Genomic DNA, 14,043 nt, shown 5'->3' with positions numbered 1-14,043 from the left:
ACCATACTCATCCTCCTTAACCTCTTAACCTGCTTTTTAAAATAATTTATGATGATTTCCTCCTTGAAACTTCATCCTCTTTTAGCTTTCACAGCTCTGTTCTCTCAGATGTGTGACCACTTCTTCAGTGTGCACTTTTCATGGTGGGTCCTCAGAGATCTGTCCTTGACTTCCTTCTCTTGCCTATCTACACTCACTCTAGGTGTGATCTCATCTTCTCAAATGGTTTCAACAATCTTCTCTTTGCCAATGACTCATAAATCTACCTCTCCAGTACAGACCTGTCTCCCTCCATCCAGTTCTGTATCTCTGCATGACACTGGATGTCTTGTCATCAACTTAAATTTAGCATGGCCAAAACTGTGTACCACATTCCTCCCTACTTCCTTGTTTCTTCATTACTGACAAAATCATGATCTACCCAGTTAATAATGCTTGTAAACTGGGTACTATTACTGACTCTTCCCTCCATCTAGCCCTATACATCCAGGCCATGACCAGATCTTAGGGCCTCTTCATCTCCCATCTTGATCCCTTCAGGTCCATTCAAATGCAGTTACTAAGATCATCTTCCTCGTTGATCTCTTTGAACTCATCCCTCCACTAACTCCATCACCACCATATCAAGAGATTCTTGTCTTTATCTTTTAATACCCTTTATGTGTAAGCGCACTCTTACATCTTATCACATCTCTTCTCCATTTCACCAAGAAGATTAACCTCAATTATCTGTTTCTCTCACAAAAACCTTTGAGAGTTCTTCCACACCACTTCTTATGTAAGGCATATGCCCTTGAACTACTCTGTGAAGCTACAGTATTCCTTTATATCCCTCTTCAAGTCTTCCTCCTACCATCATGCCTGTGAGAAACTGCCAGCTGATAACTGCTGGTAGACACTTCCATTTATGTTTTGTTGATTTTTTTTTTTTTTCAGGTTATCATTTTATTTTTAAGTAGTCTCAAACATGTAGCTATGTACCTTGCTGGCCTCTATAAATGTGCATTCCTACTGCTGTTTCCCTTGTCCTGTATTTCCTTTTCCTTCTGATTGTTCTTTACATTCACCTATTACATTTTGTCTTAAATTATATAATGAACTCTTTGGAAGCAGAGACAGTCTTCTGTTTTGTGTGTTTTTATATTGCCTACCACTGTAGATGCTACTGTAATCCTGCTACTGAGTTTTTAAACTTGTACATAAAGTTGGGATTTTTAAAAAGTTTCCCTGGTTCAGCAAAATGTAAACTTTGCAGATAGTCTCTTTCATAGTATTGCTCATACACAGAGTGCTCTGGTTATTGGATTCCACTTTTCTTGTTACTACTAAAAGTCTCATTTAATTTTTGTTTCTATATCCTGCTGCTTCATAAAGCTAGCTTCAGCAAATGAGGATCACTGCTAATATTGTGGCTAATTAATTGGGAATTGAAATGAAAGAAGTAATTCTGACAAATAACAAATTTACATAGTGTCTTAGATCATAAGCACTTTGGTGGAGAGTCTGTGTCATCTTATTTGTTCTTACAGTGCTTAACACACTTGACTGGAAGCTCAAAGTGTGCAATAGAAATAGTAATTGCTGATTTAAAATCTTGATCTTCTGTATCAGTGTACAATTATGTTCTGTAAGGAACCCTTGTTCCTAAATTTGCTCTGCAACTTCTCATTACATTGTTGCACGAGTTCTGCCCACTTTCTGGATCTAGGCTTTTACGCATGCATTTGAAAGAGAATCCTTAATTTGCAAGGCTATAGGAGACAGGGCACTCTGCAACTTGCTGAAATCTAAAAAGATTTCTGCAAACAAAACACCACCCCATTAGCTATCAGCAAAGTGGAAGGATCCATCTTCTGCTCTGTCTCCCTGTGCTGGAGTTCTTCTAGCTAAGGTTAAATAAAGGGGCTGCTCAATGGCCTTTCAGTGGTCATTAGGTATTCCACAGAGGGTTTTCTGGTTGGATCCCAATCCTAGGCACCAAGTTTCTCAGTGTGGCTAAGAATATTGCTGCTAGACCACACCTTGTTGGAATATATATTTGAGTTTTCAGAGTCTACTTTTCCCATTTTGATTTTCAGTTAAGTTGACCTTTTCTCAGGCTATTTCCACACTAGAAGGCTGGAAGAACTAGTAGCACTTACTTGTAAATAGCCCTTCCTGATATTTCACAGGTAAAAGTTTCTCCACAAAGTCAACTCTCATTTTTATAGAGATCACAGAACCCAGGATTTTCTCAAATTTTTGCTCATAACAAGCTGTTTACCTGAATTAATAGAGTCCTATGTAGCACAACGGTTGGGTATCTTTGCCCTCTGGGCATGAGGGCTCCCTACCTTATAAACTAGGTCATTTCATGGGCTGCAAGTGTCTCCCTCTGTGGTGGTGGTGTGTTAGGCAATAACTGGGTTGCAGAGGCCAGTCTACATCTTTACTTGACATTAGCAAACTGGTATCAGTGGATGCAACCTGGAATGCAAAATACTAAGTGCTATGATCCAAAACATTCTTCCCCTTCCAATCGTTCTGTTTCAGTAAGCCTGTCCAAGGTTCACTTGGAGTTCTGGCGTAGCCTAGATTCCAGACTGCTAAGATCCTCTCAGAAGAATCTTATCTTCTAATTGACTTTGTGAGGAAGATCACAAGCCTGGAAACCTCACCCAGATACTAATCTATTTGGTTGACTTATTTATTGGTAGGGGTTTTTTTCAGTTTGATTTAGCCAAAGTTTCCTTAGCCTGAAATAATAAGGGTACAACTGCTTACAGAATTTTATCTTAAATTTCATTGTAAAAATAGAATCAATGTAGAAAAAAACATTCTCTAGTTAATTCATTCTTATTTTGTAAATATTTCACCCATAACTGAACTTAACCTTTAAATATAATGTATCCCCTAAAATAGAAAATTTCCCAGCATAGTTAATACTTATATAGTTTAAATTAGTTCTGTGGATATTTAAGTATAATAAAATATATCAAATTTCTGTTTTATTCTCTTCCTAGAAACAGTACGTCCCAAAACACCACCTGTTGCAATCAAATCTCAGCTAAAACCTCAAGAGGTAACATGATGTATACTACATCTGAAGTTCAGTGTATGAAATTTACATTTAATGCATGATCACACAAACTGTGAGTTTGAGGTTTTTTGTTGTGTTTAGAGATAGCAGGTTTGCTTCATAATAAAATATTTGTCTGTACAATATTGATACTTCTGGAGACTTATGCTAAGATTTAACAGCATAGGCACTGTCATTATGACACCATTTTATTATGACACTGAAAACAATTTTGCTTGCCACTGCAGAAGTCATAAACTTGGAGAGCTAAAGACATTCTTAATCTTGGATTGCAATATTGTTGCCAGGGAACTCTTCCAGACAGAGCTGGAGCCATAAATTTACTAAGCAGTAATAACATTTAATACACCGTTAGTAACAATTATTTTAAATACAGATTGGTGATTTTGCCAATATTGTCATATATCTTAATACTGTGGAACTTACTTTACAAATGAATATCCAAAAAGTTCAGTATTTAACATCTAATTCTGTACTCCAGCAACAGCTTTTTCTTTATTGCAGTACAGAACATTAGATAAATGAGACCAATGAATTCTATTCTGTTAACTAAAACCAGGGGACAGGTTTCCAGAGATCAATCCTACTGTAACTCTTGTCCTCTTATGGACAGTCTTTGATTTTTTTCAGTGCCTCCACAATTAATATAAACATTTTTATTACTACTAAATTACTTTAATCTTTTCACTGTTTTTGGAGATTACTAAACTGAATTACAATTTTTAGTAGAAAAATAAAAAAAAAAAAAAACCATGGAAATTAGTCGCTTCTTCAAAATGTATATCGAAAGTTTTTTTTTTCTTTTCAGAAAGATATGGTGATTGACAAAATAGATTTTTTTTATTTGTATTTGACTATATTAAGCTATAGAAGAGACGTTCACATGGAGTAATGATTGTAAAGTGTGTTTTTCTTTTTGAATGATCAAAATTTATTTTATTCAAGGACGAGGAAGAGATTTCCACTAGTCCAGGTGTATCAGAATTTGTTAGTGATGCTTTTGATGCGTGTAACCTGAATCAGGAAGACCTAAGGAAGGAAATGGAACAATTGGTGCTTGACAAAAAGGAAAAGGAGATCTCCACAGTAGAAGGTAAAACAAAAATTAAAGCTAATAAAGTAAATAGCTTTTGATACATTTGACTACATTCATTCTAGGCAATTCAAAAAAAAAAAAAACCTTTTAGATGTTTACTGCATTTCAAATGATGGCAGTAAGGATTTGACTGAGCCTTGTAAAATTCCACTTTTACTAAGCAAGTAACTTTTTGACAGGCAAGTCAAAAAATCATCATGGCACCATAGTAAATGGTAAAAAAGTACATGTTTTGCTTGACTATTTATTTCTGGAATGCCTCACTGCAGAAAGGACTACTCACTATTAAGACATTCAAGCAGTCTCTTGCATGGAATACTAATTACAAAAAAAATGTTCTGAAGAAACAAACAATTTTACAAGAAGTTCTGCTATGAAAAAATGACTGAAAATGACGGGAATCTCATTTTTTCTTAATTCCCATCTCACATACTTGATTGTAAGTAAAAGGTTTTTTGTGTAACTGCAATCCTTGCAAACTCAGTGTGGGATCTGAAAGTCAATCTGCATTTTCCTTATTGTGCATCATCATCAACAGTAAAGATTTTACAATCCAGATTATGGTTTCAGTGATACTGGCGCCTTAAATGGAGTTACATAAATTTAACTAATGAGAACTTACTAAATAATTTTGAATTGATGAACAAGAAGAAAAAGAATTCAGTTGTTTTAGCATGGCTCTGTCGAGTTAACAGAAGTGAAAAGCAGAAAAATAAGTTTAGTCTTAGTAGATGTGACTTTGAATATACCACAATAAAATAATCTGCCATTTTTTACATAATCACTTTTAGAGTAGAATTGTAATCCGAGTGTTCAGATGTTGTGACTATTAGTCTGAACTCAGTTATTTGCAAGCTGTTACAACCCCAAATTTAATAGTTTGTAGGTTTAACCTCATATGCATTTTCCTGAATTGATCTGAAATTCTTGCTGAGTGGTTTTAATAAAGCTGTCAATATATAGTGTATTTAGTAGAAATGCTAACTCACAATACTGGATGAGACTATGGAATTACCACTATGATATCCAGACTCCAGCATTGGCCAATACCTAATACTTCAAATGCAAGCCTCTACCCCAGCCACCTTCTCGTTACTGGCCTTGTCAATTTGAAGGAAGGGTAGCAACACAGAAGTGCCTTCTGACACCTCTTTTGCCAGGAAATATGAAAGTTCATTATTTTTATCCCTTATTATATTGGCTTGCCTAGCTATATATCTTAATGGAAATAAAATTGTTCATCCCTCCTTCAATTACCCATAGTATTTGATTTTGATCTTTGAAACCAATGAATTCCACAAGCTGGTAACATTTGATAATAGATAATCATTAACTAAGGTGTGTAGAATTTTTCATATAGTATAGCTCTTTTTCTGTAAGAAAAGGTGGGGAGGGGTTGACAACAGAGAGGAAGACTTGAATTCATATCGTTTATAGACAGTTTGAAAAATCAGCTTGTCTTTGATTACAGGTAGACATTTTGGGTTACACTGAAGTGGAGAAAACATCAAATATAAATATTTGTCCACTGTTATTACATTAGTACTTTATAACATATTCTGGGGGTATCTCTCTGTATATTAGTTTTTCATCAGCAGTTGTTCCGAAGATGAAATACATGAGCTTCCAGAACTCTGGAATGCAAGACAGGTAGCCTCAATGAAAATTAATCTAGTTATACATAAACAACATTCTGTACTGCCAAACTAGGTATTACATATCATTTATCTTCCTTGTAGAAGAGACTGCTGATTGGGAGAAGGAGTTACAGCAAGAGCTTCAAGAGTATGAAGTGGTGACAGAATCAGAAAAACGTGATGATAACTGGGACAAAGAAATAGAGGAAATGCTGCAGGAAGAAAATTAACCATTTTCCAGATATCACTGCTACCCATAAATAGTTTTTGAAAACTGACATGAATATCTGCTTTCATACTTGCTTCCAAAATATCTTAAAGAGAGACATGAACTTAAAATTATTAAAATTCCATATAGGGATACAGCCAGTCTTGATGATCTTTGTATGAACAGTTTATGAACGTGATCACCCTTTCTTAAAATATTATTGCAGGTGATATGTAGTAATCAAATATGATAACATTGTCATATGACATTACTGGTATTTTAATATGTTTAGTTTGTTCTTTTCTTTAGTGGGCCAAGAAGTGCTACTGAGATGTACTAGAATATTTGTAAATCTAAGAAAATCTGAAGTTTAGTTCCACAGTCTTCTATTGTGAGGTAAAAATGGGATGTTGTGACTAACTTTATTCATGCAGGTAACTGCACTTCATTATGTTTTCTTTTTAATCTATGTATGATATTTATCTGTGTACCATTTATTAAGTTACTTATAACCATTAGCTTTCCTTTATACTTTACTTCCTAAGAGCATATGGCGCCAAAGAATTTACAGGAAATCTGATGAGAATAACTTCCTGATACCAGTTTGTTTGTTTTTTTTTAAAACATTTACTAATCCAGAGTCTAAAAGAATCACTGATTTATACTGATGGAGTATAAGTCACTTAACATTTAAATGGTTAAATAAGAAGCTAACTCTTACTTGCCTTGATCTAACATGTTGTTTCTTTAAACCATCCTGTTACTGTATCTCCTTTCCCCACAGACAGAAATGGTTTTATAGTCTTTTGTCTTCAATAGATAACTAAATTTCATGTCACTGACAGAATTGCAAAGACTTTAAAAGAGAAGAACTTAATTCTGTTTTCTGGATGAAAGCAAATTAAATATCTGTACAGTACTTATTCACTTTTTCTTTAGTTTAAGTGCTGAACTTAAATATGTAGACAAGTGTTGTCTTGGTTTGGACATCTTTATTAAATACTGTAGATATTTATAAAATTTACTATTTTTTTAATGTGAGTATTGGAATATGACTGATCATGGTTGGATACTTCCAGTCTTCTGCAGATTTCCAAAATGTACTTTTGTTTCAGGGGGTCCTGATCATTAAATGTAATCAGCAAGAAAGTAGTTTCTCTTTAAGAACTGAGGTTCCAGATTCTTTCCCATTGCTAGGTACTTGTGTGTCAGTTATGGTTTTTATCTTAAACCCAGTATCCTGTTTACATAAATAAGAAAATAATATTCAGTTTGTTGCCTACCTTAAAGTATCTATTGTACAAGGTGTCTTGTCTTTTGAAATGTGGTATTATGCTGCCTTTTCTTAAACATTCATGCCACAAGTAACTCCAAAATTCTCCGATAGCTTACATTTTGTCATTAAGTTGTAAATTATTAAGTCTCCTTTAATGAAACCATAATACAACGGTCTCTTCTTTAACTCAGCAGTTCGTTTATTTTTTTCATGGGTGTAGATACATTACAAAATGTGCATGCCCATGAATAACAGCAACTGTTTCCTCGAGTAGGGTGTGGAATTTGTTTCGTGGAATCCTTCCCACACTGAAAACTGAGACTAGACTATCATACCACTAGTAATAGGGACCTGGCCTGGGCTCATTTCTGTTAAGATTCTGCTGCTGCTATCAGAATGTTGGGCTCAGACTGATGTTGTTTTTCGGTTGATGGTATCTCCTTAGCACTGTCTTTTCCAGGTGATCCTGCAGATTGTAGAAGAGACCTGATGACCCATGTTTTCCAGTCCTGCCATTATGAAGGTCTAACTCATATGGAGCATTCGGCAGCTCCCGCTGAAGATATTTCTGTTAAGGGAGGTAAGTTGACAGTGGAAATCTAGATTTGCAGAATGAGCAGTGGGGAGCTTTTTGTGGTCCAGATAAGGGGAGGAGTAGGTCTGAACTTGGGTTTGCAAGATGGTAAATAGTAGATGCAGAATGAAATCCAAGTTAAGGGAAATCAGAAAATGCAAGTGGCAGACTAGACTTAGAAGGAGAAGTAGAGGGACTTGGCATGAACAGTACTTTTTGTTTTAATTGTTTTAATTCTACTGTCAGTTCTAACGTTTTATTTATATTTACATAATACAGTTAACATAATTTCATTAAATTTAATATTTCTATCTCTGAAGGTAAAAACTGTCACATATAGCCTTTCAGAGTGGTACAAAAATAGGTGAACCATGCTGATACATGGGAATACAACAATTAAAATGCTATCAAAAAGGCTGCATTTTCATAGATTCCAACCAAAAAAGTTGCATAAAAGGAGAAATGTGATTGCAATATGTAAACTTAAAGCCTCTGTTCCTTCAAATATGTATGTGAGTTGAACTGGGTGAAATTTTTTCAGCAAAAAAATTTTCAGAGCTGGGTAACTATTCATGAATTTCAGTTGAATTCAGAAAATCGTTTTGGCCGGAAAAAAAAAGTTTTGGAAATATGACCAAAATATTAACGATTTGCTTAGCTCTACATCTGAGTAAGTAGGCTCACTGATTTCAGTAGGGTTATGCATATCCCTAAGTGTTTTCAGTCTGGGGCCTAAATTTCTAACAACATAGATTAAAGTTATTTCAAAAAATAAGGAAGACAGTGACCTTGTAAATACAAAGAACCGCATTAACATAACAAATTCGCTAGAGGAAAACACTTTTCTTGAAAGGTAAATTACAAATCTAACATGAAAACTGAGTTGAGCCCAGAAATACAGTATGTACTGAATGCACTCAGTAACCAGGCTGTAACATGAACAGGGCCCAATATATTCCAAAATCCTGGAATCCACTCCTTGCTCTGCAAAATTGTTCCAAAATCTAATCATTCATTTTTAAAGTGTTTCTAGCCCTTGCGTGTTCACGTTTTCAAGGGTTTTTTTGCAAGGCATAAATTGGTATAGTATTTTTGTCCTAATATTAACTCAAAGGTGTGAACTGCCCATTCATCTCCATGAGATGTTAACTCTTGAGTCCTAAAAACAATTTAAATATCAGTATTAATTATGTCCTGATTATTTTAGCAGAAACAACCAGCTAATAGGGAAAAAAATTATCTGCATCCCATTTCCTGTGTAGATTGCTCCTTGCGGGATTGGGGCCTGCAAGATTACTAGGAAGACAGTGAACATGCAAAGTGCTGACTATGCAAAAAGTGATGTCAAATGCACAAAGTAAACAGGAAACAAATAGAGAAATATTTTTGCTCTGATAACTGTAATAGATTTAAAAAAAAAATCCAGTCAGAAATGGGATTAAGTTGACTGTGAGAGAACCAATAGCTAATTCAGGAGAGCTGGTCAGGCTTTTAGGTTCTCAAAGGTTCTGGATCTATGTTGCTTATTGAAAAAATATGCCTCAATATCAGTTTTATAAATGTTTTTAAAAAAATATTAAACAAAATCAAGAAAACATACAACCAAAGCCAAAATATTGTTAATATTCAACTAAACCAAGATGAAAGCAATACATCTATCAGATCAATAAATCAACAAATTAGTCTCAGTACTGGATTGGAATTAAATCTTTAAATTAAATCATCAGATTAATACAACAAATTATCCTTATACATTCTAAGAAAGGATATCGGGAGATAGCTTTAAGACTATGAATCTGTCACAGATTCTGTGATTTTACAAGACCTCTCTGACTTCTTGAAAATTCCAATAATTCGGCCCTGGGTGGCAGCGGAGCTTGGGCTTCAGCCCCAGGCAGCGGAAGGCCTCAGGCTTCTCAATAAATTCATGATTTGCTGTTCATTGCCTACATTCTGTCCATGACATTAATAAAAATATCCATGCCTTATTTATAAACCCTAATTTAAAATATTTTACCCAAATGGAATCTATAACTTGGAGCCGGTTAATGATTTTGCTGCTGAAACAATTATCATCTAAAGTCTGAACCACAACCTCAGAGCCAATTTCCAATCTTCCATAGATTTCAGTCAGTTCTTCTGTGGTGACTAAGCCTCTCCTCACCTTCCTCCAACAGATATTATAAAACAGGCTTTAAAAGAACACCCTGATAAGCAGCAGTTCTACATCTTTTGTTTATCAGTTTTCAGCTGACAACTTAAAGTTCTTTAGGGCTCTTAAATGGTTATGGTACACTTTAATGAGTATACTTGAGAGACTATGTTTAGGGCTGTTTACATCAGGGGAACTTACTTTCTAGCCCTTTCCCTATGTAGACACTAAAGGTTTTCATATACACCATGCTTTCACACCCTAAAATTACAGAATAAAAGGGCAGGCATGTCTCTTGACTAATGATAACAAACGACAAAAATAAAAAAAGGGTGGAGGGAACAAGATGCTTAAGATAACAGGAGGTTTGCATGCTTTTTAGCTCTCATAGGATGCTGGGCTCTTGTAGAGCAGGAGCTGGAACTGCAAAGAGCCAGAAAGTGATGTTCTACTGGCACAGTAGTTCTTGCTAGTGGGTCTCCTTCAGGTGCAGGGAGAGACTGGTGAAAGGGTGGAATGCCCTAGTTCAGGGGTCGGCAACCTTTCAGAGGTGATGTGCCAAGTCTTCATTTATTCACTCTAATTTAAGGTTTTGCGTGCCAGTAATACATTTTAACATTTTTAGAAGGTCTCTTTCTGTAAGTCTGTAATATATAACTGAACTAGTATTGTATGTAAAGTAAATAAGTTTTTTTAAATGTTTAAGAGACTTCATTTAAAATTAAATTAAAATGCAGAGCCTCCAGACTGATGGCCAGGACCCGGGCAGCGTGAGTGCCACTGAAAATCAGCTCACATGCCGCTTTCGGCATGCGTGCCATAGGTTGCCTACCCCTGCCCTAGTTGTTGATGTTGTGACTTCCTTTTCCCGAGGTGATCAGTCTTAAGGACTCTGGAATATTAGTCTTCCCTTAGGTAGTTTGTTGACAAGAAAAGCAAAGCTTCTCAGGCCTTACTCTTGAATTATTATGGTTTGCAAGCTTTGCTCACTCCACCTGCAGCGCCTCCCTCCCTGTGGTATTCAGACAAATCAGGTGTAAGGCTTGTTTTGGAACCATGCGGTTTAGTCCAATCATCATTCACTAGAGTCAACTCAGAAAGGTCCACTTGAGCCAGGCAATGTAGCATGTAAGATATTCTTTAAAGGCCTTTTGTATGCTGGGATGAATTAAAGGGCAAAAGGGAACTTTAAATCTAAATTAAGTACTTTTGTGAATTTGTGAAAGCTTAATATTTGTACTGATGTATATAAATTCTGTTTGTTTGGCAAGTATATAACTGCTTACATATGAATACTCTTACCATCTGAAATGCATCCGCATACTTCCAGTATTCAGTTTGTTCCTATGTGACTATAACAGTGGGAGAGATTTCCAAGGGCTCAAATGCTAGTTACGTGCCCAACTCTCATGGAAAGTTATTGCTTCTCACTATAAAGTACTAAAAGTGTTTTTTATAATTAAAAAAACACATTTTCTGGGAGTGTATAAACTAACAAAAAGATCTTTATCTGACTGAAATCTGATATATAAAGTCTCTGCCCACTGGCAAAAAAAAATCTGGTAATATTGTAAAATCTGTTTAGTTGATTTTAACTTGGAAGACTGAAGAAAAAGTTGTTTTGGATGCTCCTCTATATTTTTATGGAACCTCCAACGCCTTTCATTTAAAAGGATCAAAGTGCCAAGTCGTTAGTGTATAGCATATCTAGCTGGTTCCATTTGGTAGGAGGAAAAGCACTAAGGTTCTGAGTTTTTTAAATAAATGTATATAAGTAGACACCTCCACTGATGCAGACCTTCATTGACTTCAATGGAGCACTGTTTTGGCTCAAGAGTCTACCTCCATGCAACCCTTTGGAGGACTGAGGCTTGGGATATTAAACTTAAAAAATGACTAATTCCGTTGAGCATTAATTCATATAGATGTAAAATGTACTGCACTATATTTTATATGTACAGCCTGGGACAACACTCTAAGGGGGTAAGAGCTTCAAAAATTGGACCTGGTTTTAACTTCAGATAGTATACACATCATTTATGTTCCTGTTGAACTGATATTTAGAATATATAGCATGGGGAGTGGCTTGCCAATAATTGTAGTACAATAGCTGTACTCCCAGTAAGTGAACAATAATAATGATTACCCAGTAGTAGGTGATATTTTGGTCATGAAACATTTAGTTTTAAACACAAATGACTTTTCTGTTTAAGATATAAAACACAAGTTCAAATTTTTTAAACTAATTGGTAAAAATGTATAAAACTATATTAAATTAATGCTATCACCATATGATGAGCTAATTGTTTCTACATTTTCTTTGAATTTTATTAAAAGATTGAGATACGTGTAACTAACTTCTTTAAAATAACTACACAGAAGGTAAGACTAAGGCAATTTTTGTAAAATAATGGAAATTAAAACTTAATGCTATGTAACTGCTTATAATCTTTGCAGTGTAGCCCAAGAGTTATTGGTCTTTGCTTTTCACATATATACAGAAATGATCATACATGCTCATTGTTAGCTTTAACTGAACACAGATGCAAATGGAGGAGGAATATCCTCTTTAAATATATTATTGTCATTTTTAATTCAGAGACACTGTGTATATAAACTGTTTTGAAAAATTAATCCCCTGCTTCATCTCAGGAAGTTATTGAAGAGATTGTAACAACACTGAGGTAGGCAGAGGAAAATTAGAAACGGGTGAGCTGCTTTCTGTACATGCATTAATCAGCACTGATACAAACTAAACTTGCAAACAATTGAAGTACAGGCTGTAAATAAATATATTAATTTTAACAGAAATGAGCACAAAAGATAAACCATGGAAGTGAGGAAATTTAATTAAGATTTAAAAGAAACACTGGAAAATCAGGCTTCCTTCAACTAGTTTGCAAATAATTATGGTTACACCATTAACTCTGGGAGAAATCTATTACTAGCCATGTGAAAGAATGTCTTCCTCGTTGTGATGATCACTATCTGAACAGCTGGCTGCATTGTGCAGTTTGGTAGATCGTTCAGTAGAGGGAAAAACAATTTGTTTTATCTGTCACAAAAATAACTCATTTTAAACATTCACATTTACTAAACTGGGGTTTCATGGGACCATGGAGTATCTCCCCTGTGAGTCTTTGCACTTTTTTGAGGGGCCATTTTTAACTCCTTCCCCTCAGTAGTATCTTATTTCAGTTTTAGATAAAGTATTCCTCACAAAGTAGGGGAAAGCAGAAAAAAAGATAAAATGTAATCAATGGGTTATATACAAAATTAGAAGAAATATCTTGATGTAAGCTTAAAATAAGTTACTTTAAGAATCAACCATGTGTCAGCATGTGGATGCATGTCCCAAACCAAAGCTCAGTAGTCACACATTGTCCCCAGCTGAACTCTAAAATCAGGGTTCTCTTACTCCAAAACTCAGTTTTTACAGCTAAAAAAGTTTCTTATCTTGACTTTTATTTGCTCCCTGAAAAGGGCAACTGAGCCTAATTTACTTAACATTCCATCTGTTAGACAAACCTGAGATTTTCCTTTCTTTTAATGCAAAGGATTGTCCTCACCTGAACTGATTCTTATCCACCCATACTTCTTTATCTTCTTACCTGTAGAAACTTGCATCTGATGAGTTTTCTTATGCTGGCCACATGTCAGTTCATAACTGACACACCTACCATTTAAATTTCAAGCAGCAGTTTTGTCTTTCGTTGTAAAATCATAACCAGCATCCAGCCTATATGAGGTAATAACAAGACTTTCAGCTCCATCAAAGATAGTTGCGGATGTTAAGCATTATTTATTATTAGGAGTGGGGGAGAAGACCCTGTTTATATATACATTTTGGAGTGGATGTGGAAAAAATTGATTTACCTCTGTAGCTGGAATGTGGAATCTAGGTAATACTAGAAAAGTGAATGAGAAACAGCTGGGTATCAGTCACTTAGTGGAGTGAAGCACTGTGCAAAGCCTTAATAATATTGGAACTGGATTAGATTCCTGGTCCATTTAGTCCAAC

The 14,043-nt window shown here is 35.2% G+C and overlaps 1 protein-coding gene across 1 annotated transcript in view; it reads left to right on the top strand.

The window, feature by feature from the left end:
• Positions 1-7,482, top strand: part of SYAP1 (synapse associated protein 1) — a 38,847-nt gene extending 31,365 nt beyond the window's left edge. Inside the window, exons 7-9 of the mRNA XM_032774311.2 lie at positions 3,003-3,061; positions 4,025-4,172; positions 5,915-7,482. Of these exons, the coding sequence (XP_032630202.2) occupies positions 3,003-3,061; positions 4,025-4,172; positions 5,915-6,042 (335 nt within the window). The 3' untranslated portion in view covers positions 6,043-7,482. The remainder of the gene's footprint in view (positions 1-3,002; positions 3,062-4,024; positions 4,173-5,914) is intronic.
• The last annotated feature ends 6,561 nt before the right edge of the window (positions 7,483-14,043 follow it).

This window comes from Chelonoidis abingdonii, chromosome 1 (assembly GCF_003597395.2).
Source record: "Chelonoidis abingdonii isolate Lonesome George chromosome 1, CheloAbing_2.0, whole genome shotgun sequence".
NCBI lineage: Eukaryota > Metazoa > Chordata > Testudines > Testudinidae > Chelonoidis > Chelonoidis abingdonii.
The sequence above is the reverse complement of the archived record's forward strand: the minus strand, read 5'-3'. Positions and strand labels throughout refer to the sequence as shown.